Genomic DNA, 27,898 nt, shown 5'->3' on the forward strand with positions numbered 1-27,898 from the left:
GGTTGGGGAATAGCCGGAGTGACACGTCGCAAACCCCGCATAATCAAGGAGAGCTATTCCTGAGCGGTGATCTCCCAGATTGCTCAGGTAGGCTGCTGCCCTCGGGATTATCCAACCGTGAGGTTTTGGGGTGCACGGAGAGGGCTTGGAGGACCACCATGAAAGGGGTCTTGTGGCTGCACTCCTACACCTGGGGTGGGGCTGGGGAGGTTGAACCGTGCACCTTTCCTCACCTAGGTTCCACCATGGGGTCCAAGCCACAGGTTGGGCAGGACCAGGGTGCTCTGAACACCCCATTCTTGCCCCTGCAGCATTCACCTTGACACTCTGACAAGCAGATAAGGGCATATGGCATCACCCCTGCAGCTTCTTAGCACTTTCCTCATGCTCATAGCCTATGGGTGCTAAAAAATGAAGCCAGGCCAGGCCAAGGGGAGGAGGGATCTTCCCTGCACTAATTTGATCTTGATTTGTTAAAGTGCAACTTCCGGGGCTAATCATTAGAAACTGCTTCAGCAGTCTTGCCGTCTTCTTATTCCTTGTTCTCTTTGCAAAAGATCAGCCTCATTTTCAAATGCAATTGCTGCTCCTAAAAATCTCAGTTTTCACTGATCTCTTCCAAATAGCTGACTTCCTGCCCAGTTCTTGATGCTTCCCTTGTGCTGTTTTCCTTGGTGAAAGAGAAGGCAGAGGTGGGTGTGGGAGGAGGCTGGCTTCAAAGCATCTGACACATTGTGGTGTTGGAAGTCTAATGGAGTGAAGAAGAAGGCCAGGCTCAGTACCAGCCATCTCCTTTGCTGGGCTTTTTGGGGTGCACCACATGCATTTAGTAATGCAGCTGTTTCCAAGAGAGCAGTCACCTTCTGAAGCAATATTAAAGGCAATTTTTTTTTCCAAGACTTGAATGCTGCAAACACTGCATGTGGGCACTGCTTTTCCATACCCCCAAGGCACACTGCATCTAGAGAATTTATACCATTTGCCTTTAGATACCTAAAAAATCTACATTCTGTGAGATGACCTGGAAAAAATCCTCCACCCTGGACAGAAGAGCAATTTCACTGCTGTTGCTGAATTGGACTCTGTCGCACCCAAAAAGAGCTGGTGCATCTCACAGTTGATCAGGAAACTTTAAGCACTTGATTTGTTGAAGAATATGAAGAATACTTCATTTCATTGATATATATATGGGAAACTTGCTTGGTGCCTGAAGAGAGATAAATCTCCAAATCCTTAAAATGAAGGAAGATGAAAACCTAAACCAAACTGTTTTCTCGTGTAACCACATACTGAGGTTATTAGGGGTGAGTAGTGAGGGCACTCATTTCCAAGGCTGTTATCCTCTGTCTGCATAGGGTTAACTGCTGTAGGACAGCCTTTGCTGGATGTGTCCTAATGGCTTGATACATTTAAACAAGAAGGCTCATCGATTGGCGCAGGATAAACAGGGTTTTGTTATCTCATTCATGGAAACAGTAACCAGGTTTCTGCGAAGGGCTGCAAGTGGGCACTGGGCAGAGCAGGGTCCAATCTTTCCTCCTCTGTGAGGACAGATGGACATAGGGACGAAGTCTGTATGCCTTGGCTGGCTAGGAAATGGTGTGTAGAAGTGGTTGCAGGGAAGCAAGCGATGTTGCGATGAGTTTGTTTCTCATTGATAAGGGACTTGGTATGCAAAAAAGTGCATTTTGTTGACTTTGCATTTTAGATGTCTAGTAGAAACCTAAAATAAATGATACCACTTGCTGCAGAGAAGGAAAAATCAAATGAAACAATACTTCGATTTAAAATGAGATTATTGCCTTTCATTCCTAATGAACTGGGGTTCTAGGTTGTGGGACCATAACAACAGTATTGTTACAAATTTGGTCAGAAATGAGTGTTAAGTAGGAGATGCACCTGAACAGCTCGCATGTCTGGAGATCCTAATTTCAACATAAACACCTTCTGAATAAAATGTCTTCTTAGAAATAGTTTTTATCATTATAGGCATTATTAGCAGCAATTGATCCATGGGTCAAGCCCCTGGAAATGATCGAATTCCAGAACTATTAACTCAATTTAATGTGTTTTTGTTAAACAATGCTAAAAATACTGTATTAATTTGCTGCAGGCATTCACACTTCCTAAGCTCAGCCATGAACGGGGAGTGTTCCTCCTGCCAGGGCAGATTTGCTAATTGAATATTAGCTCAGGGAACAAAGGAGGAGGGAAATAATCATGTTTCCTCAGTCCCATGACAACAGCTCTCCTCCCTCATGCTCAGCAGAGTGGGGATGACAACTGCCATAAGGGAAAATGGTTGCAGTCCCTCTATGATAAAGGATGTGAAGGTGCCTTGGGTCAACTGTGGACAGATCCCAGCCCTGATGGTACAGCATCATGCAACCACAGCTCCTGTGCTCCTCTCAAACCCTAAACCAGGATTGCTCAGTTCTTCTCTGCTGGAGTACACTACTGTCTAGTCATGCTGCTCTCATATAGGCTAAGATTTGTGGGATGTCTTACAAGAAGAGCTCGTCTGGTCTTACCATCTCAGTCAGAAGTCCAAGAGAGATATTGCTCCTGATATAAATGCATCAACCACAAGATGTGTTATTCTCATTTGTCACTATGAGTTGCTCTCTGTTCAACAAGAAGCCATCCCCTAGACTGAATGTTGCTGGAAATCTTGCCAAGGTTTGGGATGGATGTAACATGCCTACTCATGACAGGTGTGGAGATGTGTGGCACCTAATGCACCACTGGCAAATGTGACCATTCAGGAGCAGGTGAAAAAGCTCTGGGGCTGCCTGTCTACCTAGGACATTGCTTGAGACAGAACTGGGAACCTCAGCTGTAATGGGAACCCACCAAGGCTCAGCTGGTCCCCCCTCAGCCTCATTCCCAGCATGGTAGGGAGGTGCACCAGTGGCTCTGCTTGGCCTCAGCGCCAGAAGAAACCTTGCCTTGTGCCATGTCAAACCCAGCTCTGCCACAGTAAGTAGGCATGGGAACTGTGAGCATCAGAGGAGTTCAGTGCTGCTCTTGGCAAAGGTAAAGGTGCGATGGGGTCATGGTTGGACCCCTAGGCTCACTCCTCACTCTCCTAAATGTTAAAGAAGCCCTTCTTATCTGAACAACATGAAAAAAAAATCAAAAACACTTAATTATGGGCTTGATTCTCTGGGATATAAACCAAAAGAATAATCAGACTCCAGTTGCTGTGCAGAACATTCATTTTGCACTTAGAGATGGCAGAGAGCTATCGTCCAGTGCAGCCCAGCTCCCCGCACATCAGTAGTTATTAAAACACCACTGAATCGTTGGAACAGGACAAAAACAGAGACAAAGCAACCCACAAACTTGAGAATAAATAGCTCCAAAATCTGTCATTAAGCAGATGTCCTCAAGTTCAGCATTACATCTTCAGACCTTTGATGCTCGCATAGACTCAAAGCTCACCGTTCAGTGCAGCCTGAAATTGTAAGCTGTGAGTTCTCAGAAACACCCCTTTGCCAGCATGTGTGGCCCAATTCAGTTGCAGATTTCAACTTTATGGTACTTATAGCCCCCAAAAAAAATGAAACTTGAAAAAAAATATATTAATTAGATATGATTTAAAACTACAGTTCTGAATCAAAGCTTCTGAACCCAGGGTTGCCTCTTCCTTGAACCTAGATACAAATCTGAGCACTCCATGTTCCTGAGTTTTCAAGAACAGGCCACTTCTGGTCCCATGTTTCATGTGTACCGCTGGACGTGGCTTGTACAGGCAGGGTATTGTGCATGGAGGACTCAGTGACACATGGTTAAAGTAAGGGCAGGCACCCCTGCACTTGTTTCCCTCCTAACACACACACACGTGCAGTCCCACTGGACAAAATCTGTTTGTGGGTTTTAATGCTGTTTATTTTCACGTGCCAGCGAAGAGGGGGTTATTTTTGCTTGTTCCATGGTCTGTAGTTCATTTTATTTTTTCATATTTTTAATCTCAAACTGGCTTACTTAAGAAGAATGATCCTGTTAGCTTTCTCAGGAGAATGGGCTTTTCTCCTCCTAGTCATATTAATTTATTTAATTTATCTTAAATTTGATTGCAGTGAGCACCCCTAATTAACCTGATTTTTTGCTGATAATCACTCACAATGGAATCAAATCACAAATCCGGGGATGGATTGACCGGCACACAGAAAGAAGCTGCCCTCCGTGCATTAATTCAGCGAACAGGATATAATTTGATCCAGGTAGGAGCTCACAGTCATGTCCTTTCATGTGCAGTGTCTGGTTTCATCCTGAAGCATCAGGGGCTCACACAGTGAATTTGCTCAGTCGAAGCGTTCCTTGCTTCTTCGTCTGTCTCTGGTTTTCTCTAATACACAGTTACACAGAGCTGTGTGTAATAGGGGCTGTCTTTTATGAAGAAGCATTGGATTCCTCCTGCCAAACTATGGTGGGGGTGAAATAACAATGGAGCACAGCCATGCTCTGGGAGTGGTTAGTATAGCTGTCTACATGCCATGGCTGAAGAGTCAGTGGAGCAAGTAAACCCACTAAGAAAATTTTCAGAAGAGCTTAGGCTCAGGTTCGGTAATGCAAGTCCAGCATGTGATCCCCAGATCTACCTTTTTTAAGGTCTTTGCATGCATAAAAGTACGGGTGCCTTACTTGCCTGAACTGGTTTGCACCCAGTCTCCAAGCACAAAGCCTCCTCTGATTATGGCACACGCAGAATAGGCAGGTCCTTCCAAATCATTTCAAGACTGCCATAGTCAGCATGACCAAAACAAACTTATTTTTCAAAAGCATTGGGTAATAATATGACTGACCTTGCACCCTGGTAGAAGTAACTGAAAATTGCAAATTTTAGGCTGGTGGTTGCTATGAACTTGGCCTTGCTTTGCATAGCACTAGAGGGCACAAAAGCCTAAAGCAAACACTGAGACTCCTGGGAAAAAGTATTTTCATATACCCCTTGATCCTGGGCATGCCCCAAGACCAGGCTGATGGCTGGGATTGCTGCACTCAAGGAGCCTTTCTGTCATACAGAAGATAAGCAGCATCTCTCTGTGCTAGACCTCTTGTGATTTTATTTATCCTGATTTTCTGATTGTTATACAGTTATATCTGGCAATGGCTCATTACTAAACCACAGATTCCTGCCTACTCGCCCTCTCAGAACCTTCCTCTTTCTCCCTACCTCTTCCCCTTCTTTCAAACTTAATATTTTTTTTTCTTTTTTTTTTTTTCCCTCATTTCCTTTCCTGCTTCTCTTTGGGCAGTTGTTCCCAACCTAGCTATCATCATAGCCAAATACCTTCTTCCTCAATACATCTGAGGGTCCTGTGTCTTCACAAAGGGGATAGTGAAATTCTTCCTTCCTGAGACCTTGTCAAGATGAGTTTGGTGAGACACTGCCATCGAGCCATAAATGAAGTCACCCTGGATTGAGAACAGACTTTTCTTTTCCTCTCCTACCACACAAACTCCCACATATTTTGACAAAATGAAAAATGTTAACCGATTGTCTCTCACTTGGCTTAAAATGGGATGCTAAAATTATCCAGCCCTTTTCAGATCATTATTAATGAGATGAGTATCTCTCCAGATGATCAAGGCCTTCTTCCAGCCACCCTGCTAGTGGAAAGCACAGATCACCATAACAAAATATACAACCATCACTTCTAACAAATCGTTCAAGAGACAGAAAATCCCATGACAGCACTGTGCTCAGTTCAGTAGAATGAGATCAGAGAAGTACCATAAACATCATGATCTTCTCATTAGTTTTGTTTTGAACATTTATTCGTAATTTCAAATAGCTCCATCACTGAGCTGAGCATATTTGCAAAACAGGATTTAGGGATGGTTATAGGCTGAGGAAGACTGAAATTGATTGTGGTATATTCTTACTTTCCTGCAAGAGCCTCTATTTGCTGTAGGCTTAAGTCCTTCATGCTTTCTTTGTAAGTCATCCGTTCAGACAATTCCTTTCCTGGAATAATCCAGGGTGGGAAAGGAATATAGAAATGTCAGGAGACAGAAAGAGGAGAATGACCAGAGTTCTGGCCCTCTGGGCACAAAGTACCACTGCAGGAGAAGGAGAGCAGGAGGGAGAGGGAGAGAAGGGGAGAAGACAGGAGAAAAAAGGGAAGGGAAGGGAAGGGAAGGGAAGGGAAGGGAAGGGAAGGGAAGGGAAGGGAAGGGAAGGGAAGGGAAGGGAAGGGAAGGGAAGGGAAGGGAAGGGAAGGGAAGGGAAGGGAAGGGAAGGGAAGGGAAGGGAAGGGAAGGGAAGGGAAGGGAAGGGAAGGGAAGGGAAGGGAAGGGAAGGGAAGGGAGGGGAAGGGAGGGGAAGGGAGGGGAAGGGAAGGGAAGGGAAGGGAAGGGAAGGGAAGGGAAGGGAAGGGAAGGGAAGGGAAGGGAAGGGAAGGGAAGGGAAGGGAAGGGAAGGGAAGGGAAGGGAAGGGAAGGGAAGGGAAGGGAAGGGAAGGGAAGGGAAGGGAAGGGAAGGGAAGGGAAGGGAAGGGAAGGGAAGGGAAGGGAAGGGAAGGGAAAAGAAAGATAGAAGGAAAGAGAAAGAAAGCTTAGAAATGAAGGAAAAGAAGAGAACAAGAAGTACAGGAAAGGTGGTCTAAAATACAAGGACACTGGTAACAAACTGTGTCATAAATTTCACTCCTCATGAAAGGGTTGATCATATCCATGTTTGAAGTCTGCATTTAAACAATTCCTTTTTTTTTTTCCATGGCAGGAAAATGGGCAGAGGAAATATGGTGGCCCACCCCCTGGCTGGGATGGCCCTCCACCAGAGAGGGGGTGTGAGATCTTCATTGGGAAACTGCCTCGAGACCTTTTTGAGGATGAACTTATACCCTTGTGTGAAAAAGTAAGACTCTGTGGCAGGTAGTTACTGATCAGAGATTATAGATGCTCAGCTCTGCCTTTCCTGCCTCCACTGGAAGTGATCTGTTCCAGCCTGCCCTTGGTTTAGTTGCAGCCCCTCCATCCTGCTGCCACCATGCCTTCTCACCATGTCCAGGGCTGACCTAACACAAGAGCTGATCCCGCTTAGAGTACGAGGGAGGTTGTACCCCCTAAATCTATTTTCAGCTGTACAAAATATGCCTCCCTCCGCCTAGGAAATGGGCACACCCATCCAATTGCTGCACACAAACCTGAGCAGGTGATACCATTCAGACACCAATGGCCATGCAATACTGTTGCTGCCCCTCAGCCCTCCCAGTTTCTGGTCTTTTATTTTCCTGGTTATACTACTGTGTAATGAATCAGTCTCAAAACTAGAGTACAGACTCCATGATGGGGAGAAAACAGAAATCTTGAGGCTGTTGAGGTCAGTGCCAAACTCCTTCTTCCCACAACTCTTCTCACTTAATGCACTTTCCGCCTTTATTTATGACTTTTTCCACTGATCAGAAAATGGAAAAAAAGTAGAATTATTACTTGTTATATTTATCAGTCATTATTAATAGATGATTATCTGTAGACAGAAGTATCCAAAAACTTCTGACATGATATAGTCAAGTGTCTTGTTGAAACACATCCCACCTTGCTGGCAAATACCTCTTTAGGAATGACTTTTCTTCTGATTTGCAGATTGGCAAAATCTATGAAATGAGAATGATGATGGACTTCAATGGCAACAATAGGGGCTATGCATTTGTAACCTTCTCAAACAAACAGGAGGCAAGGAATGCAATAAAGCAGCTCAATAACTACGAAATTAGGTAAGCATGGCAAACACTTTTACTTCACTTCTACATCAACTTTAAATTATATAATGTATTAAACTATGTTAATTAATTTTGTTATGCAGAGCATATTTTTCCCTATAGCATAAAGGAAGCTTCTTTAGATACTTAAACTTTAGTAACAAGTCACTTTTTATTTGCCTGTGCAGTCATTGTTTTCTGCTGTAATCCAAAGGCAGTTCATAGCACTCAGACTCAAAATCTTTGGAATTTATTTCCCCCAAAATCCCTGCTGTGAGGCTCACTAGGAACATAACAAATCCTGGCTTACACTGATGGCAGTTCAGGAGCCCCTGAGATGTCCTATTTGGTCAGTGTAGTTGCTTTGTAGCAGCTATTTTTGGACCAGATTTATGGGACCAGATGGGATCCACCCAAGGGTGCTGAGGGAGCTGGCAGAGGTGATTGCCAAGCCGCTTTCTACCATCTGTCAGCATTCCTGGTTATCTGGAGAGGTCCCACAAGATTGGAGGCTTGCCGATGTGACTCCCATCTACAAGAAAGGCCGTAAGGAAGACCCGGGGAACTACAGGCTTGTCAGCCTGACCTCGGTATTAGGGAAAGATATGGAGCAGATGATCTTGAGGGAGATCACATGGCACATGCATGGCAACCAGGGGATCAGACTCAGCCAGCACAGGTTCACAAAGGGCAGGTTGTGCTTGTCCAACCTCATCTTCTATGACTGGATGACCAGACTGGTAGATGAGGGAAAGGCTGCTGATGTAGTCTACCTGGACTTCAGCAAGGCCTTTGACACGGTCTCCCAAAGTATTCTCCTGAGGAAACTGGCAGCCCGTGCTGTGGACAGGTTCACTCTTCTCTGGGTGGAGAACTGGCTGGAGGGCCGTGCTCAGAGGATAGTGGTTAATGGAGTTAAGTCCAGCTGGCGTCTTGTTACGAGTGGTGTCCCCCAAGGGTCGGTATTGGGTCCCATCTTGTTTAATATCTTCATTGATGACCTAGACGAGGGGATTGAGTGTACCCTCAGTAAGTTTGCAGATGACACCAAGTTGGGAGGATGTGTCAATCTGCCTGAGGGTAGGGAGGCCCTTCAGAGGGATCTGGATAGGCTGAATAGCTGGGCTGAGCTCAATGGGATGAGGTTCAATAAGGCCAAGTGCCAGGTCCTGCACTTCGGCCACAATAACCCCATGCAATGCTATAGGCTTGGGGCAGAATGGCTTGAAGAATGTAGAGAGGAAAAGGACCTGGGGGTGTTGGTTGATGCTCGGCTTAACATGAGCCCAGGTGGCCAAGAAGGCCAACGGCATCCTGGCCTGTATTAGAAATAGTGTAGCCAGCAGGAGCAGGGAGGTGATCATCCCCCTGTACTCAGCTCTGGTGCGGCCACACCTCGAGTACTGTGTTCAGTTTTGGGCCCCTCACTACAAGAAGGACACTGAGGCCCTGGAGCGTGTTCAGAGAAGGGCAACAAAACTGGTGAGGGGTCTGGAGCACAAGTCTTATGAGGAGCGGCTGAGGGAGCTGGGATTGTTTAGTCTGGAGAAGACGAGGCTCAGAGGAGACCTTATTGCACTCTGCCACTTCCTGAAGGGGGGTTGTGGTGAGGAGGAGGTGGGCCTCTTCTCCCTGATAAATAATGACAGGCCACAAGTTGCGCCGGGGAAGATTTAGATTAGATTTGAGGAAACATTTTTTCTCTGAAAGAGTGGTCAGGCACTGGAATGGCCTGCCTAGGGAGGTGGTTGAGGCACCATCCCTAGCGCTGTTCAAGAAGCGTTTAGATGAGGTGCTAAGGGATTTGATTTAGTAGTTCAGTGGGTAGGGATGGTGATAGGAGGATGGTTGGACTAGATGATCTTGTAGGTCCTGTCCAACCTAATGAATCTATGAACCTATGGAAATAGTACAAGGGAGAATCCCAGGAGTCAAAAGTAACATTTTGTTCAGGTTTCTTCTTGATCTCAGTTCCCTGCTTTTTTTTGATGTCGAATCTAGCTGAGCCTTCACTTTGGATGCTTTGGGCAAGGCCACCTGAACTTCTAATCCAAATGCAGGAGGAGAAGGCCTTTTTGGGGGGAGACAAAAAGGAGATTTTTGTTCCCTCTCTCCAAGTGCTCCTAACTAGCCAGCAGTAACATTTATCTGCAGGAATGGGCGTCTCCTCGGAGTCTGTGCCAGCGTGGACAACTGCCGTCTGTTTGTGGGAGGCATCCCCAAAACGAAGAAAAGAGAGGAAATTTTATCTGAGATGAAGAAAGTCACAGATGGAGTTGTGGATGTCATTGTGTACCCCAGCGCAGCGGATAAAACCAAAAACCGGGGTTTTGCTTTTGTGGAATATGAAAGCCACCGGGCAGCAGCAATGGCCAGGCGAAAATTACTCCCAGGTTTGTACGGATGGTGAGAATGGTAGGGGCAGCTTCAGCTTAGCACACACACATGTACACCTTGCAGTACAGAAATCTCCAGCTTTGTAACCAAGAAAGCAGACTCTGCTTGTTCTCTCATCTTGGCTGCCAGTAGTTCTCTTTAAGCAAGAAGGGACACTGGCATGCCACACTGGCTGCTGGAGATGCCCTGACTCCGGGGTGTGGTGCAGGGCACTCTGCATATTGTTATTTGCTGACATGCTCATTAGCCAGGCACCTCATTTAGGAACGTAAAATGATTAAAACATAGCTAGATGGATCCAGCTGTGTGCATCCATACAGCCCTGTTGTAGGGAATATGCTATCCCATGAATTCCAAATAAAGCACCTACAATCACTCGGAAGCATCACTTGGGGGAGGATCTAAGAACAAATTCAGCCTTGACAATGTACTGAGGATGTTCCTAAAAACTCATATTTTCCATCTGAGATGGAAACCTCAAAAGAGGGATTGGTCTAGAATATGAATAATATTGATAATTCTATCTCGTTTTGTACTGGGATTATTGTGAAGCAGAGAGAGGGTTGGTAGATGATAAACAAAGGTAACAATATTAGTTGCATTTTGCATTGATTTCACTCTTGTCTTTTTTTCTCATGCTTTTGGATGCTCAGCAGCTCTGGTACTGCTTTGTCAGTCAGCTCACTTGCTGATAAAATCATTAAATAAACCTTCTGTTTTGAGGCTTGTTCCTTTCTCATCAAGCTCGACAATCTTTCATTCTGTCTATATGATGGTCCATTAAAATCATGTCCTTTAAGTCCTTTTATTGTAAAAAATAACATGATTTCAAGAGTTTGTATGTATCCTTGTATTAGCTACTGTGAGCTATCTCACACTAGCTTTTTTTATTCTGTGTTTTCTGCATCAGTTCAGCATGCACCTAGTTTGAGGAATGCTTTCTGTTACTTTGTGCTTCAGCATAGCTTTTTCATGGATTCTTCAGTGAGAAGAAAGGAAGGAGCAAACACAGGCACCTCGACTGACAGCAGCCTTGAGGGAGCAAAGCGTTTGAAATCCTGAGCAGAGACAGTGAAACAGATGGGAACAAGCTTGTAGCCCTGTACAGTGTGCTAGTGATTTCCAATTTGGGGACATTTTGGTTAACAGTCTGCGGAATTTCAAAGACCTGAGCAGGAGCCAGAGTCTTCTGATGCTGCAAACATATGGGAGGAACTTGAAAAAGGTTTCAAACCAGACTGAATGTGTCTCCAGCTGATTCACTGGATGAACGTGAAATAGAATATAGTTATCAAGTTGTTTCTTTGACTTTGAAACTCTCTTTGTTCTGAGGGAGCATGTAGGAGAAGTAGAAAAGCTCAAGAACTAAATGCTGTTTATGAAAACCTTGGCTTGACTTCTGGTTGAATAAGAAGATGGGAGAATACTGGGTTTTAGCAAGCTGATAGTGCAGGAACCAAGCTTACCTCCTTGTAATGAATCAGCCAGGACATTATTTCCACCACTGAGCTGAAAATAGCAGCATAGAAAAAGAAGCATGGCCTGAATGGGGCTTTGATCAACCCGATCTAGAGGGAGGTGTCCCTGCCTGTAGCAGGGGGGTTGGAATAGATGATCTTATAGGTCCTTTCCAAAACAAATCATTCTATGATTCTATGATTTTGTTTTAGCTGCCTGCTGTTAGCTGTCATCTCTTTCTGCTTGTTAGCTGTCATCTCTTTCTGTTTGCCGCCCAAGTCAGACAGAGCACCACAAAAGCTGAATGTTAATCCAATAGGATTCAGCAATTCCCAGCTCATTCACAAGCCTTCCTAGCAAGGAACAAACCCTTAACATTTTGTTTTTTCAACTTTTCAGTCCTGTTACAAAGTAAAAACAGATAAAAAAAACAAAACAATCGAACAAACAAAAAAAACAGGTCTCCAAATTCTACCTCTTGCGTCCAATTTTCCTGTATTTTGAAGCTTCTAATCCGTCTGAGGTGTATTATACAAGTGAAGATGCCAATTTTAAGATCTCTCCAAAAATGCTTTGTGAGAGTTTTGCTTTCCCTCTGCAAGCTTCTCCCAAGTTTTAGTATGCTTCTGTGCCCTGGAGAACCCAAACTTAATGTCATAAAGATAAGAAACAGAAAACCATAGGCAGGCCTGGTTACTCTTTGAGGGAAATGTGCAGAAGAAGACATTTTTTTGTTTTGGTGGGAACACCAGCACTGACCATGTTTCCAAGTCAGAAAATGGCCCCTGCTGTGCATCCAAAGACATGTTTGCTGAGCTGATGATAAGTGCTGGAGAAAAAACATGTCACAGGAAACACTAAATGTACAGCTCTGGGTGTTAAGGAGTGGCCATATTTCAACCACTCCTGAAGAAGAGTGGGAAAGTCTCCTTGCAGGATGTGCAGAAAGGCCTGGGAAGTAATGCTCATTGCAGCAAGTCACACAGCTTTGAAGTGAGGGTATGGCCACCAGTTTTTATCATGTATTAAACATCACTGATTGACAAATCTATTACTTAATGGGTTAGGCAATTCACTTTAAATTATGATGGACCAAAGTATGATGTGATACCATGATGACAACATTGTTTTTAACGATCTCTTCAATTGCTCTTTTAATCTCCTGCCTTGGAATTACAGCTCGATCCCCTGTATATAAAACCCATATGCTTTTCTTCCACACCCTCGCTACTTTTTATTTCCCCTCTTTCTACTGCTTCTGCTGCGACTTCACTCGATTGTACTGCTCCATGCAACTTCAAACACTTGCCCATGGGGACATCTTTACTTTTACTATCTCACTTCACTCACTTAGGTCTGCAGCATTTAAGGCATTAGTGGGAGTACATGGAAAGTGTGACCATCTGTTTTTGGAAAAGAGTTAACTAAAAGGCAGTACTTTGTGCTCGAAAGACTTCTTTCAGTTCCTTTTGTTGAATTTTCCAATTCTACTGTTCACACTGCATATGAAATAGTCTATGAGCAGAAGTGAGGGGAACAGAGCCTGTCTGGCACTGATCATGTCAATCCCTTTAAAGGAAGGATTCAGCTGTGGGGACACCCAATTGCTGTTGACTGGGCAGAACCAGAAGTGGAGGTGGATGAAGATACTATGTCATCAGTAAAAATTCTCTATGTGAGGAACCTCATGCTCTCGACCACTGAAGAGACCATAGAAAAGGAGTTCAACAACATCAAACAAGGTAGGAACTCACTGACATAGTAGCCCTTAAGTAAGTACTGCTACTGCAAATTGAGATAATTTTTCATTCATAAAATGCCAAAGGAAGAGACAAAAATAACAGTTTTTCCACTGTAAAATGTTTGTGTGTAATGCCACAAAAATTGTGCATAGGCTGAACGCTCCTATCCAACAAGCACATTGTGTCACTCCACTAAGGGCTGCTAAATTTCCAGCTACCAACACCATCAACCTTTTTATGATGAATGACAACTGGAAGAGATCCAAAGTGCTGCATGGGGATACCCACATCATAAAAATGGTTTTGAGTCATTTGTGTCTTCCTTTAAATGAGAGTGAGTAAAACAACAACAGGGTAGCTTCAACTTCCTTCTTTTACAGAAAGGAATGATGACAGAAATAACAGTTGTGATTTAAAACAACTGTTCTTTATTTAATCTATCTAAATGCTGAATTCTACTGTTCTTGTACCAAACCATTCTCCCATAAACTTGTGAATGACCAAGATGGACTTTTTATAAGGGCAGGTACCAATAGAACAAGGGGGAATGGTTTTAAACTGGAAGAGAATAGATTTAGACTAGATATTAAGAAGAAATTATTTACTGTGAGGGTGATGAGACACTGGAATAGGTTGCCCAGAGAGGCTGTGGATACCCCTCCACAGAAGCATTCAAGGCCAGGCTGGATGGGGCTGTGAGCAACATGGTCTAGTGGAAAATGTCCTTGCCTACAGCAGGGGGATTGGAACTAGGTGATCTTAAATGTCCCTTGCAACCCAAACCATTCTATGATTCTATGATTTAATGAGGGAAATGATGGTATTCCTTCATGGTATATATTGGTGTACATAAATATATATATATATACACATACATGCTCTCAGGGTGAGATTTTCAAAAATCAAGTTGGGTTTTTTTTTGGAAATAAAAATCCTGCTGGCTTTCAAATGAGATTCTTCTTCTGAGTTACTCCAGCTTTATAAAATTCCACCCAAAAACAACAAGTAAAAATAACACATTTCTGCAGCTCTCCAAGCCACATAGTCCATTAGGCATTAGTAACTTATGCTTGGCAATGTGAAATTGCCTTTCATCTCATTCCTGTTAACTTCCTTCTATTAACTTTTAAAAATACATTTCAGAGGTTTTTTTTTCCTTCTCTAACTTTTCAATTCTGCTCTATTTTCATTTTATTTTTTTTAAAGTAGGCTGCAATGCAAAGTCTTTATGAGATTTCTTTATGAGTCTTTTCTGTCCTTTTAATGATACCAGCTAATACCTGAAGTAATCACTAAGTCGTTACCCCCAAATGAAATGTTTCATCCTATTCTCTTATCTATATCCTCATTTATTTATTCGGTTCTGTTTCTGATCACACTCCCAAGAAAAACAGTTATATCAATTTGACACTTTGGTGACAGTCATATGCTTTGCTCCTAAGAAAAATTTTCTAGTGATATAGGTTGGTTTGTTTAGCAATAGGGATCAGTACATCAGTTTAAGAACCAGTATATTAGTTTAGCAAAAAGAGTTAATGAGTGATAGTTCTAATACTTTCCATTTCAACTTTAGTGGGTGAATAGTCTTGTTTTTCTCAATAATTTTGCACTGGGGACATAATGGAATAATTTCATCTTTTACGTCAATGATCTTGCCTCACAAGAAGCACTGAAGTCACACTAGAATACTTCTGTCTCTTGCACCCAGTAGGTAAAGGGATGCCTTCCTCGCATTCTACATGTATTTTTTTAAAAGTTGCTTAGTGTGGCCTAATAAACAATGGAAATCTTTCAAATTAGGAAAAAACTAGTTAAAGGCCTCAGTGATGAAGCTGGTGGTGGAAAATGGGCAAGAAGTAGGTGGGCACTCAATCACCCTAGATATCACTGAACATAACTAAAGGGACATTAGCATATATCTATGAGTCCTTGAAAAAGGATTAGTATGTATGCCAAAGTACTGTGTATTTCTGTCTTAACTGTTCAAATGTAGAACCTGAACTCGGACATGTGCTTGCTTGTCAAGTCACCCAGTACATACCATGAGGAATAAAGGAATTCCTCTTTCTAACACCACACTGGAGTTAGAGAGTTCTCCTCCTTGATTATGAATGACAGTAGCCCAGCAGAAGCCTTGCTTCTCCTTTAGTTGGCCTTTTTGTCACTTAATTATTTTACTTCTCATAGGGGAAACTGTATAATATTTTAAGGACAGCTTTACTTGTTGTGGATGTAACCAGCTCTTAAAGCTGTGCCATGCTTTCAAAAAGAAATAGTGTGCCTAAGCAAAACCTGAGCTTGGGAAATAGACACAGTTGAAGTTATGGTGAGATTATGATCAAACGGTCAGAAAGAGGCTGCAGTGATTCACCCTCCACTTTGGTTATCTGCTGTATTTGCTTTATCCCTCTTTGATACCACTCAACTGAGGCTTGCATTTGCTCCAATGAATTTAAGTGCTCTTTGGACAAGAAGCCATCCGATCAAAAAGTATGATCCAGAGGTCCCCAGTGCAGAGCAATTACCACCTCACCACATCACCACATGCACCACACCACTTACACATCCCAAGTTGTAATCCCAGATAAGTATTGCCCTTTAAATCCATGCCAAATTCAGAGCTGAATGGCTTCTGTAGAAATAGGCATCACTGAAAAGCCCTGCCCTCACTCCCAAGAGATGTTGGCAAAAATCTTCTTCCCTGGAAAAGTTTCCAGTTAGTTAAATGGGCTCCAGCCATCGCAGCTGAAATAAGGTGATGCTAAAAGCAGGGTTCAATAATTCAGCATGCTTTCAAGGAGTGGAAGGCTCAATAAATAAACCCAGAGAGTTAATTAAAACCTTGACTTGTAAATAAGGCATCAGCATACAATGACTGTAATTCTGGGCTTAGAAAATAACCATTTGAAACCAGGAGGACACAAAGGACTGCTTACTGTATCAGTGCCATTTTGCAGACGTGCAGGCTGCTTGGGTTGTGGGCTGGCACAGGCTTCATTTAGCCCCCTAGAGTTCCTAATGCTTCCCTCCAAACTCCAAATAAATATCTTTTCTTCTGCAGTTATTTAAGTAAATGCTTTCTTGCAGCAATAATTTATTTCCCTGTGCACCTGTTCAGCTTTAAAAGGAAAGAAACCAACAGATATCATTCTGCATCCATTAGCTGTTTTTCCAAGATATCTTTGGTGGTGTATGTATGTACTAAGTGTGTGTGAAAACACAGAGATGGCAGTCACACACAATGCTGTTACATGTAGCCAACCAAGTCCCAGGTACACTGCTCAGCCCTTCAGGTCCTGGGGATCTGTCACAGAAGGGAGACATAAAACCAAAGTCAGCCTCACACAGAGTGTTTTGGACATGAATGAATCACTCCAGTTGAATGGAAACCTTGATAGTGTCAGAACAAAAAATGTTTCTATTTTACTTGAAATAATACAGCCATTGTGTTCATTTTTCCATATATGTTGCAAGAGGTATGAAGACCCCATACATTTTCTCACTCTTCCACTTGGTCAGCTTTTGCTCTCCAAGGGCTCACAGCTCAACACAATTGCTCATTCTGATCTATACTTTCCAACAAACACCTATTTTCAACTAATATTCCAATGTCTTCCACAGGTGCAGTAGAAAGAGTAAAGAAAATCAGGGACTACGCCTTCGTGCACTTTAACAAAAGAGAAGATGCAGTTGATGCAATGAAAGCCTTGAATGGGAAGGTAAAGCTACTGTAAATGTGAATTTGTGGGACTTATTTGCACAATAATATGCACAATGCAGCTAAAAACAAAGCTGCCTGGCTTATTAGCTACAAAAAACCCCAATCTGAAAGTCCTAGTTTTTTTCAGTTCGCAGGTTGATTATATGCTCTCGAATTCAATTTCCAGCATCCTGAGTGCTCAGAAACTTCATTCTGGCCTCTTTCCTTTTGCATTCACAATCAGTGTTTGTCCATATTAGGCTGTAGTTCACTGCTCTGAAAAAAAAAAAAAAAAAAAAAAAGAAAAGAAAAGAAAAGGGGAAGGGGAAGGGGAAGGGAAGGGAAGGGAAGGGAAGGGAAGGGAAGGGAAGGGAAGGGAAGGGAAGGGAAGGGAAGGGAAGGGAAGGGAAGGGAAGGGAAGGGAAGGGAAGGGAAGGGAAGGGAAGGGAAGGGAAGGGAAGGGAAGGGAAGGGAAGGGAAGGGAAGGGAAGGGAAGGGAAGGGAAGGGAAGGGAAGGGAAGGGAAGGGAAGGGAAGGGAAGGGAAGGGAATATAGAGCAGTGCCAAAACGAGATCTAGAAAAAGAAGGGTTTCGAGTTCCCTTGGCTTGTGCTCCCATACTTTGTTCACGTCTGCCAACAGAAACACTGAAACACTGAAAGGGAAGCATGTGAATGGCAGAGAGGGACAAACAAGGTCAGCTCTAAACATCTGCTCCAAATTCGGAGGCAGACTTGCAAGGAGCTTGCTGTACTTAGTGCTTCTTTGCACTGCATGCAATTCACAGCACTGTAATGCGAGTTTTTCCCAAAGCAGTGTTAGCCCTGTTCCTATTCTTAGTGTTGCTGCTATGCCCCATAGCAGAACATGTAATCTGGCTGATCTACATACTGCTTTTCAGGGAGGGGAACCTTTTTAAAAGGTTTCACAGCTTTGCTAATTCAGTTAGTTAGCCACTGCTGGCTGGTGTCAAGGCTGAAAGCTCTCTACAGGTTGAGTATTCCTCACTCAGTGCCTTTTTCCCCCTATGGGAGGGAGATTTGGTCTGGTTTAGGTGGTTTTCTCTAGTTTCCCATTCCATTCCAAAACACACAGGGAAGCTGACTTCTTAGGATAATTCTCATGCATTTTGGAGACCGCCTCATCCTTGTGCTTCCTCCGGTGTGCAGGTGCTGGACGGGTCCCCCATTGAGGTGACATTAGCCAAACCTGTTGACAAGGACAGCTATGTCAGATACACCCGGGGCACAGGTGGCAGAGGAGCCATGCTGCAGGGAGAATATACCTATGCATTTGGCCACGTCTATGACCCTGCTGCCACCTACTTGGGTGCCCCAGTGTTCTACGCACCCCAAGCCTATGCAGCCATACCCAACCTCCACTTCCCAGCCACCAAGGGGCTCGGCAGCAGGAGCATCATCCGGCCCCCATCCATCCGAGGTAACTCCAGTCTTGACAGTACTCAGCTCTAGCAAGATAACTCTTCATGCATTTGGGGGCTATTTTCCTGTTCAATTCGGAGCTTTGGCCTTGCTCTGGATCCTGCAGCCCTTTGGGAGAGGGATATAAGAGTTTGTAATCTCCATCCTTCCCAAAAGGCACAGTCATATTCCAGTGGGCTAATCAGGGAATGAAAAAATAACCGTTCCCCAGAGCAAGCCTGAAACAGCTTCCAGATCTCTTTCCTTCCAGGGTAAATAAACTGAGAACCCTCCTGGTTTTGCCACAGCAGGGAAAACCAAACAAGACATTTTTCCTTGCCCTTCAAAGCCAGCTCCCTCAACTGGCCACGGCAGTGCCCTTTGTGGTGGACTCCCTTCACTTTGAAACCCTCAAGGAAATTTTTACCAGTCCTACTGTTCTCTAACCCAAAGTTACAGTGTTTCTCAGGGAGTTTAAAATTGTGATGAAGCAGTGTGGGGAACCAGAACAGAAAGCAAGAAATCCATTAATATTCTGCTTTGGGATATGTGATTTTTAAATTATTTTTATATAATAATATTTGTAATTCTTTATTATAATTATCTGATAATTTTATCTAATCTTTTTTTTTAATTATCCAATAATAATTCCCTGAAAACTGAATATTTATGAAAGTTGCTGAAATTCTGTCTTTGAACCCAGGTTATGATATGTGGGTCCAAAGCAAACCCCCACACTCAGGTACCCCCAGTTGTAGTCAATTAAGTTTGGGGGCTACTAAAAAAATAAACAGAGGTGCTTTTTGGTCACCCTTCCAAAGATAATGGCAATGGCAGCAACCTTGTGTCTTCAGCCCATAGCCAATGGGATCTAAATGTGGCTAAGGTGCCAGCCCACCAGCCCTCTCTTGCCTTTCATTCTCCTCGGACTCTTAAGCAGGGTTCCTTAGACAAAAATGTAATGGGACTGAAAAATGGGCTTTGTTTCATAAGGGAGGAGATGTCAAATTTCTGAGTTCCTCAAGAGACTGAAGTTATATTGGTGGGTGGTGAGCAAAATCTAATTTTTGATTACAAATCTGATTAAAAAATTGTCACAAAATAAAAACTGACTTGTGCATGAGTTCGGTGGAAAGTCACATCTTCCCTTGGCCGTGTAGGGCAGAGGAAATGGAACTGGGTCAGGAGGAAGCAGGGTTCCCCCAGCACTTCACACCTCCACCCATTCTGTTCCCCAAGTTAGAGCAATGATGCTGAGCCATACCAATAGGCTGCTGGGGACATCTGCCTATCTCCTTCCCAAACTCCAGCTTCCCAAGCCAAAAGTTAGTGAGCCTAACTTTTCCATTTCAGGGACAATCAGGGTAACTTTTCCAGTGATTTGATTCAGTTTAATGCCTTCTTACATTCCTAGAAATTTACATGAATGTACCTGTAGGGGCTGCGGGAGTTAGAGGACTGGGAGGTCGCGGCTATCTGGTGTACACGGGCCTGGGGCGTGGATACCAGCTCAAAGGAGAAAAGAGGGGAGAGGATAAACTCTACGACCTCTTGCCAGGAATGGAGCTCACACCGATGAACCATGTCACACTAAAGCCCCAAGGCATCAAACTTGCTCCTCAGGTACGTGTACAGAAGGTAGGCCAGGGAACTTAGCCTAAATTGCTTCCAGAGAAACAACCCCTGCTTGAATCTGCATTGATGATTGAAAACTGCACCTGTTCATAAATCTTCAAATACACAAACAAAGATAATGACTCTATTTACATCCTGCAGTGTGCATTTGCCTTGCTGGAGGACAGTTTTCACTCTCCTCTGAGGGAGAATTCTTATGAGCTCCCATGGGCATGTTGTGAATTCCAGTTACGATTCTCCCTCCTTAAAAGCACTGTGGAGTAAAGAAATTCACACCTAAAATGGACATAATAAGTAAAATGCACTTCACTTGGGACTTCAACAAGGAATGATTTCACACAAATAGAAAAATAACAGCATCTTTGCTGGAAAAAAAAAAAAAACAAAATCATCTGTTTTCCAAACTGGCCCTGGCACTGCAGAGCTCTGCTGCCACAATGCTATTGCTCCAATGCAGTACAAAGAAGGCGAAATAATGGAGTACATTATCTAGGTGTATATGTGCACATCAGCTCATGATGTCACCCATGACACGGCAGAAGAGTAGGAACTGATGCTGAGAGACAAAATCCCAAGTCACAGATGTATGTCCCAAGCGCAACTGCGGGACAAGAGCCAGCTGAACACTGCGGCTCAGGACACATGAGGAGCCTTTGGCATGCTTGTATGCATGGCAATGGGATCCAGACTGGGATGGAGCAGAGCAAACCCAGAACAAGGTCTTGAAGTTTCACAGGACCCCTCTCTCACAGCAGCTCCCTTCCCCTTGAATCATCCAAGGTAATTCTAGAAGCAAATTGCACGTGGATATGAAAATGAATCTCTGTCTGACAACATTTATGTTGCCACAGCATCCTATTTGCCAAATGTCTATGAAAACAAAATCTTCTCCTTTATAAACCTGCAGAATGGGTTTTTCCTCCCTCTTCAAAGTTTCACTGTTCTTTACTCCAAGTTGTCAATGTATAAGAGGGATGAAATAGCCCAACTGTTGCTTCACTGCCTTAAGGCAGGTGCAATTCAGCATTTTTGCTCTTCAACCCATGAGGAGCCCCTCTGCTGGCAGTTCAGTGTGTCAAGCAACACGGAAACAGCACTGGCCATGTACAGCTCCAATTCAGGGGGCAGTTCTCTGATTGCTCACTACTGTCTGTGCAGTTTCACAACAGCACCGCTCAGTCACAGCTTATTTCAAGACAGCCTCCTTCATACCTGTCCGCTGGATCCTGATGCCTAGCTAGGGTGCTCCATGTTTATAAATACATCTCTGTCACTGAGAATTTACATGGTGATGTAACATGGCAAAAACAGCATCCATACAGAGACTTTGGGACAGCAGGTAGCAATTGTCACTGCAGCTAAGAAATCTGGTGAACTCGGCGGGGTATAAGCACAGAGTAGCAAACGCCAGAGCTATGGTTACAAGATGTAAAGCAGCGTGAGCATTTACATTTTACATGTATTTTTTAAATAAGGTATGCTGCAGAAAGGCTCAGGTTGTAGATACTGGGGGGCTCCAGTCTGATCCAGTCCATCATCATGCTCGGGGATATTCCTATTTCAAGAGAAAACCAGATCTTTTGATTTTCTGTCCCACTTTGGGGTGCCAGATTGCCTTCCTGTGCCACTGAGATGCAGATCCTTCTAGCACTGAAACATGGCTGGGGAGACCTCACCTTCTGCTCAGTAGGAAAAGACCCAACACCCATTGACTCCTCAGCTGAGCATTGATCCTGGTGGAGTTATCCCCACAGCTGGTGGGGAGCACAGCGTGGCATCAGGCCCATCTAGGACAGATAGCCAGTGGGTTAAAAATAAGAATACAAAGCAGCATCAAGAGCATTTTCAGACAGTGATTCCCAATTACTGTGAAATAAGCTGTGCTAAGTCCAAGGGCAATGCGATTCAGCATTTCTCTTTCAAATGAGGAGCAGAAATTATCTATTGAAGCCTGAATAATTAATTGGATAGAAACACAGCCTTTTCTTTTTTCTTTACACTGTGCCCATCGAGGGAGGGAGAACCAGAGCAGTGAAGATAGATGCAAAATGTGGTATTTTTAGAGTGTTAAAAGATATGCATAGATGGAGCTTCTGGGGAGAATTCAGAGAAAACTGCGGATAATGGAAATAACAGAATGAAACAGCTTATCAGCAAAATGACTTCCAACCTAATGGGGTAACAACTAGCTTCTAGAATGAAGGCATTTTTAAGGTGTAAATTGTTTAGATGAATCTTGTATTTCAAGGTGAGCTGTAGTATCCTATCTGCTGTTTTATTTTTACATTGAGACTTGAGGAAACTGCCTCTGTACCCGGGAGGGTTTTCCTCCCGCAGGGAGGAAGTTGATCAGTGAAGAAGCTGGACCCGGGGCAGGAGGCTACATGCAGCAATTAACCTGAGCAACTCCCTTCTTCCTAGATCTTGGAAGAAATCTGCCAGAAAAATAACTGGGGACAGCCTGTTTACCAGCTTCACTCTGCAATCGGCCAAGACCAAAGACAGCTCTTCCTGTACAAAATCACCATCCCTGCCCTTGCCAGCCAGAATCCTACCATGTATGTAACTATCTGAGTTTTTTCTTTTAAAGTACACTTAACACAACATCTGTCTGCAAAATACAGTGGCACAAGTCTCTGTTTCCAGGGTTGTTTGGTTTTTTGTCATCTTTTTTTTTTTCTAGATGTTAGAGAGAAAATCATCCACAAGCTAAAAAAAAACAAAAAATAAAACAATAATGATGTCTGCCATGCTTAGTGAGGTCTTTATTAGCAGGCAAAGTGGTGTGTATTAGAAGGAAAATGAAACATAGAATAGTCCACGAAGGAAAAAGAAAACAGCTGGTGGGAACATGATGCTAATTAGGCTCCAAATATGATCTTAAGGACTTCTGATCTGAAATATATTTTGTGGTATATTTTAATAAGAACAAAAGACTGCAGCAGGGTTTCTTTTGTACTGAAAATAGACAACACGCTCTGAAAAGATGTTGTGACCAAAATCAACACAGGACCAATAATTTCAGTGAATACAGCAGGCTGCTACAAGGAGTTAATGCATCAGCACAATAGCACAGTGTTTGTACTTGATGCGTGGTATCATGCCAGCTATGGCTGGATTAAAATATTATGCAGGAAAGGCCTAGAAAAATTAAAAAAAAAAAAAAAGCAAGCTAATAAGTTGTTGTGTTCACAGCCATCCCTTCACACCTCCCAAGCTCAGTGCTTATATTGATGAAGCCAAAACCTATGCTGCAGAGTACACCCTGCAGACACTGGGGATTCCCACCGAAGGAGCAGAGGTGCCTTCTGCAGCACCAGCTTTTCCAGGTATGTGAATGTCTGTATAGCAGGGACTTCCCACGGTGTTCTTTGTCCTCCATAACTCCTTATACGTGTCAGGAATTAACACGCTCGTGACTGCTGAGGGCAGACCTGGCCATGCTCCAGTTTGCGGATGCCTCCCTTCAATGGTAGCTCTGAGGAGGACACAGGACCAGATGTTTTCCACATCTCTGATGCATCGTCTCTGTGGACCTGATGGCTGTACCTAAGCCATTGCCACTCTAGTTGACTGATCCATGGTCAGTCATCCTCCTCTAGCACTCCATCTCCCTTTGAATCAATACACCAAGTTTCACTTGACAAAAAAAGGCACAGCCATGAAAGCATCTGATCCCATCTCTCTCCCTCTCCTCTACGAGGAGACTTAATTTTCCAGTTCAGGTGTTTGTTCCCAACAGCTCTTGTAACAACTCAGAAGAGCTTGAGAAATCATGAAAAAAATAAGCCAGGAGCAGGAATCCAGCCTGCAGGCATTGCACAGTGCTCCCCAGCATAATGGATATTCTGATGTAGTGGGAATAGCATTTGCCAAGCTGCACATGAGGAATGCATTAGTCAGTACTACTGAATTGTTTGGAGTGTCTCAAGGATGGATTTAAAAAAAAAATCTATCCGTCTTCCTGCCACAGGAGTCCACAAAAGCCACAGCAAAATCAATTTGTCTGGGTTTGTGCAGGCTTCCGCAGTGTGGAAACCAAATGGGCTCTTTATTGAATCCAGTCCCCACTTATTGCTTAATTATAATCTCTCATTTTTCTTTCATCCACCCTTATTTATTTGTCTTGGAAACTCAACAAATAGACACACATCAATATTTCTGCCAGCAGCACACACCAGTGCTTGATCTGCACTCACTGGAGCCCCACACAGTTCAGCCCATGCCCAGGTAGCAGCTCATTTCTCTACAACAAAATTCTCAATTCCCAACCAAATTGCACCTCACTTTGCTGACGGAAAGAAAATACTTTAAGCAACCACAACATTCAAGTCATCGTGAATTTCTCATGCTTTTCACCAAGGTACCACCTTCAGTGAGGCAACATACTCCTGGGGTTGCCCAGTATCTCCATTCCTGCCCCAAGAAAACTGCAGATTTGTCTGATCTTGAGTCTATGCCAGTGGGTTGGTCAGAGATTTTGGATCCTGGGAGGTGTAGTCTGGAAGCAGAGCCAATGGGCACTCCAGCTACTCTGCCCACTTTGGGGCTTCATCTCAACTCTATTTGTTCATAGCAAAATATTGTGGTCTGGTTGACAAGTTACTATATATACTCTGCTTTCAGACAAAGCAGCTACAAATAATGTGTGTTTTCCCAATGATTCATTTTAAATCAGCAAAGCTAACATTTTCCCATAGAAAATTTCAAAGCGTTGAATCCATATTTCCCATTAGAAACTGATAGGAAAAAATCCAGTTTACTAAACATTTTCTCTCCTATACTGCGTAGAGGATTCTTCCTTTTCTCTAAAACAACTGTCCCAAATTGCATGTATTCTGAGCATGAGGGATGTCAGAGCTGTGTTTTTCTCCAGCTGCACCAATGTCTTCTCTATGAAACATGACCAAGTTTTCTCTGCAGTGCTTCGTTTCCTTTGTCACGTGTGGGGAGCTGTGCACAGAGCACCACTAGCAGCCTCTTAGCTCAGAAATAACTGAAGCCTACAGAAGAATACTCAACAGAGAGGGGACTTTTTCAGACAGTGTGCTTAACAAATTATAGGTGAGAAAATGCACTAATTTTCCAGCTGCAGTTGTCAGATTTGTTAATTTTAACGTGGAGGAAAAACATGCAAGGAGTGACATGCTTAATCTAATCAGATTATTCCTGTCTTCCCTTTAATAAATTGTTTCCTACGTGATTCCAATTGATTCCCATCAAACAAACAAACAAACAACAGGCAGTGGTAGATTTTTAATCCCTTTTCACAAATCCACATTTCTTCTGTTTCCCCTTGCAGGGTACACCATCGCTAATGCTGCCACGACAGTCACAGCCACTCCACTCAAACAAGCAGTGACGATGGGACAGGATTTGGCCACATATGCAACATATGAAGCCTACCCTGCCTTTGCAGTTGCTGCACGCAGTGATGGCTACGGAGCATTTTAGTCCTGTCTCTGTGAGTTTCCTAAATCAGACATGGGTAGGAAAATTCTCAGTCTGGTAATTCTTACACCCTTGTGATTTTAATCTAATCTGTCGCCTGAAGTTAATTTTTAGTCAGTTTCATTCTCTTAGTTCTTTAGTTTCATAGTAGGACATAAGGGAAAAGGAAAAATTAAAAAATCACTCAAAATCAGATTTCACATTTGAAAGCAAAATCTCAGCCCAGAAAATCAGTGGTTCTCAGGTGTGTGTATGTAGATGTGTATATGTGCGTATACATATGAATACAAACACTGCTGTGTGTGTGTTTACAAGCAACAAGTCATGCTGAAATCAGCCTCTCCCCTGGAGGTTGTGATGTGGGGCTGTGGAAGGAGGAGCTGTCCCAGCAATCCCCAGTACATAGCAAGACTATCCTCCATGCACCTCAAACCATCAGCCAGGCATACCCCAGAATTTCTCCAACCAGGCAGACAACAGACAAGGGAAAGAGCCATCAATCAAAAATGTGTCTGCCCAGACTTGCAAGCTTTTTCCTCTCTTTAATGCTAATCTGATTTTAAAGCAAGAAGAATGCATTCAGGAGAATTTTGTCTCCAGTTTTCTTACTTCCCAGCTGCACCTACAATCACAAAACCACAAATAATGGCTTTTTCTTCCCACCTCCTATTCAGTGACATGTTCAGAGAAAAACAGGAACACTTTTTCTACTATTGAGGCTGAGAACCAAAGAAGTGCTATTTACACAGACCAATTCTCTACTTAATTAGACCACGAGAGCTCAGCCATTGTTTGATAATAAGAGGCACTGCCACACAAATAAAATGACACACGAGTAACTTTTTCAACAGGGCAGAAAGAGCCCTGTCTGGTTGATAGCACTGCTTCATGCATTAAAGCAAGGCTGCTGTGATTCTTGCAAAAGTTAATGTAGCAGAATGGGCTTCACTGGGGCAACTCACATCTGTCATCAGCTCACTTTGTGTGCTGGTAAGTGGTGTGTCCCTACGCCTTGGGGATGCTGAAAGTTCCCTCTGGTTTATGGTAGCAGGGGACTGTTCCTTTATTTTAACCATAGGAGGAAGGAATAGCAATGCCTAAGATGCAGGATAAAGCTGATATAACTATAATGCACGCCTTAATCCTCAATGCTCATCCATGCAAAGATAACTTGAAACAGCTCACCCTAGCACGCTAACCTGGAGAATTTATGACCTGAAAGGCTGAATCTCTGCTTGGTTCTACCATGGCACTACTTAATCTCTATGTTTTCCTCATTTGGAGGGTGAACCTAAGTTTTTTACCCAAAATCATAGTAGCAAAAGTCATCCAGGGTGGGCCAGCAATGCCCATCAGTTCCAAATTTACCATCTGGCCTAGACGAGGTAGTGTGGCACCACATGAGCAGTTCTGCCATTCGAAATGGAGCTCTTCCTTCATCCCTGAAGCTGTACAAACCATGATGGTCTGGGGCAAGGTGCTGCTGAGCAGGCTTCAAGAGTTTTGCATTCTCATACTTGGGCTGACTTGATTTTGCTTAAAAATGGAACAAAGACATATAAACTGTATAGTTTGTGGCACTATGAGAATATTTCTATTTATAAAGTAGCTCATTAGGGTGGTCCAAAAGGTATTACAGCCCTCTGTGGTTACTGTTCAGCACACTTTGATTTGCAGAAAATGACAATCCTGTTCACAGAGGCTGAAATAACCATGAGTGTTACCGGCATTGTGGCTTTATTTTCTCTTCTGTCTGTGTGTTTTGTGTTTGAGAAAACTGCCAATGAATAATATATCCATACATATATCTGAGAAAAAAGTAAGATTGGCAGAAAACATTTCTCGCTTTCCGTGTTCATTAACTTTTGTCTGCTTTTTCAGTTATTTATATAAGTTCAGAGAGATGTCAAAGAAAAGGGCAAGGAACAGTATTAAAAAAGTGTGTGCATGAAGCACTTATTTTTGTACACTTAGTACATTATTTGTATAGAGTTTTAACACTATGAAGTGTAAAAATTTCACATCATCCATTTACTGGAGGACAATTGTGTATGTTTAAAGAGAATGAAGTGAAAATAGCATCTCAATCATCCATTACGAGGAAATTATAACTGGGATTAAATTCTGTGAAGCAGATCTGTAATTCTAGAGTAATCAAAAGGCATTAACTGGACTTGGAAATATCATTAAAACTTTTAAAACCAACATAAACGCCTCAGTTCTTTCATACCTTAACTTTTATCTTAAAGAGTCATCCTTTGCACTACAAATAAGAGCACACTTTGCTCTCCAGGAATTGATCTGAGGTCAGGCAGACAAGGTCACAAATTGCTTGGCAATGCTGAGTGTTTTCAACATGCATTTTGGTGCCACTGGCATTTACATG

The 27,898-nt window shown here is 43.2% G+C and overlaps 1 protein-coding gene across 3 annotated transcripts; it reads left to right on the top strand.

The window, feature by feature from the left end:
* On the top strand, positions 1-27,777 carry A1CF (APOBEC1 complementation factor). Of its 3 annotated transcripts, none has more exons than XM_065747046.1 (12): positions 1-87; positions 4,083-4,226; positions 6,731-6,865; positions 7,594-7,724; positions 9,864-10,102; positions 13,142-13,306; positions 16,928-17,025; positions 18,175-18,445; positions 19,841-20,049; positions 22,483-22,619; positions 23,257-23,390; positions 25,364-27,777. In XM_065747046.1, the coding sequence occupies exons 2-12, from the start codon at positions 4,128-4,130 to the stop codon at positions 25,513-25,515; spliced, it is 1,770 nt and encodes a 589-aa protein (XP_065603118.1). In that variant the 5' UTR covers positions 1-87; positions 4,083-4,127; the 3' UTR covers positions 25,516-27,777. The 3 variants fall into 3 exon arrangements, with proteins under 3 accessions (XP_065603118.1, XP_065603119.1, XP_065603120.1); XM_065747047.1 differs by having other exon boundaries at positions 19,865-20,049; XM_065747048.1 differs by lacking the exon at positions 4,083-4,226 and having other exon boundaries at positions 3-87; positions 25,364-27,774.
* Positions 27,778-27,898: the final 121 nt, after the last annotated feature.

This window comes from Cyrtonyx montezumae, unplaced genomic scaffold, assembly GCF_038088225.1.
Source record: "Cyrtonyx montezumae isolate F1298 unplaced genomic scaffold, pur_monq_1.0 scaffold_4, whole genome shotgun sequence".
NCBI classification, from domain to species: domain Eukaryota; kingdom Metazoa; phylum Chordata; class Aves; order Galliformes; family Odontophoridae; genus Cyrtonyx; species Cyrtonyx montezumae.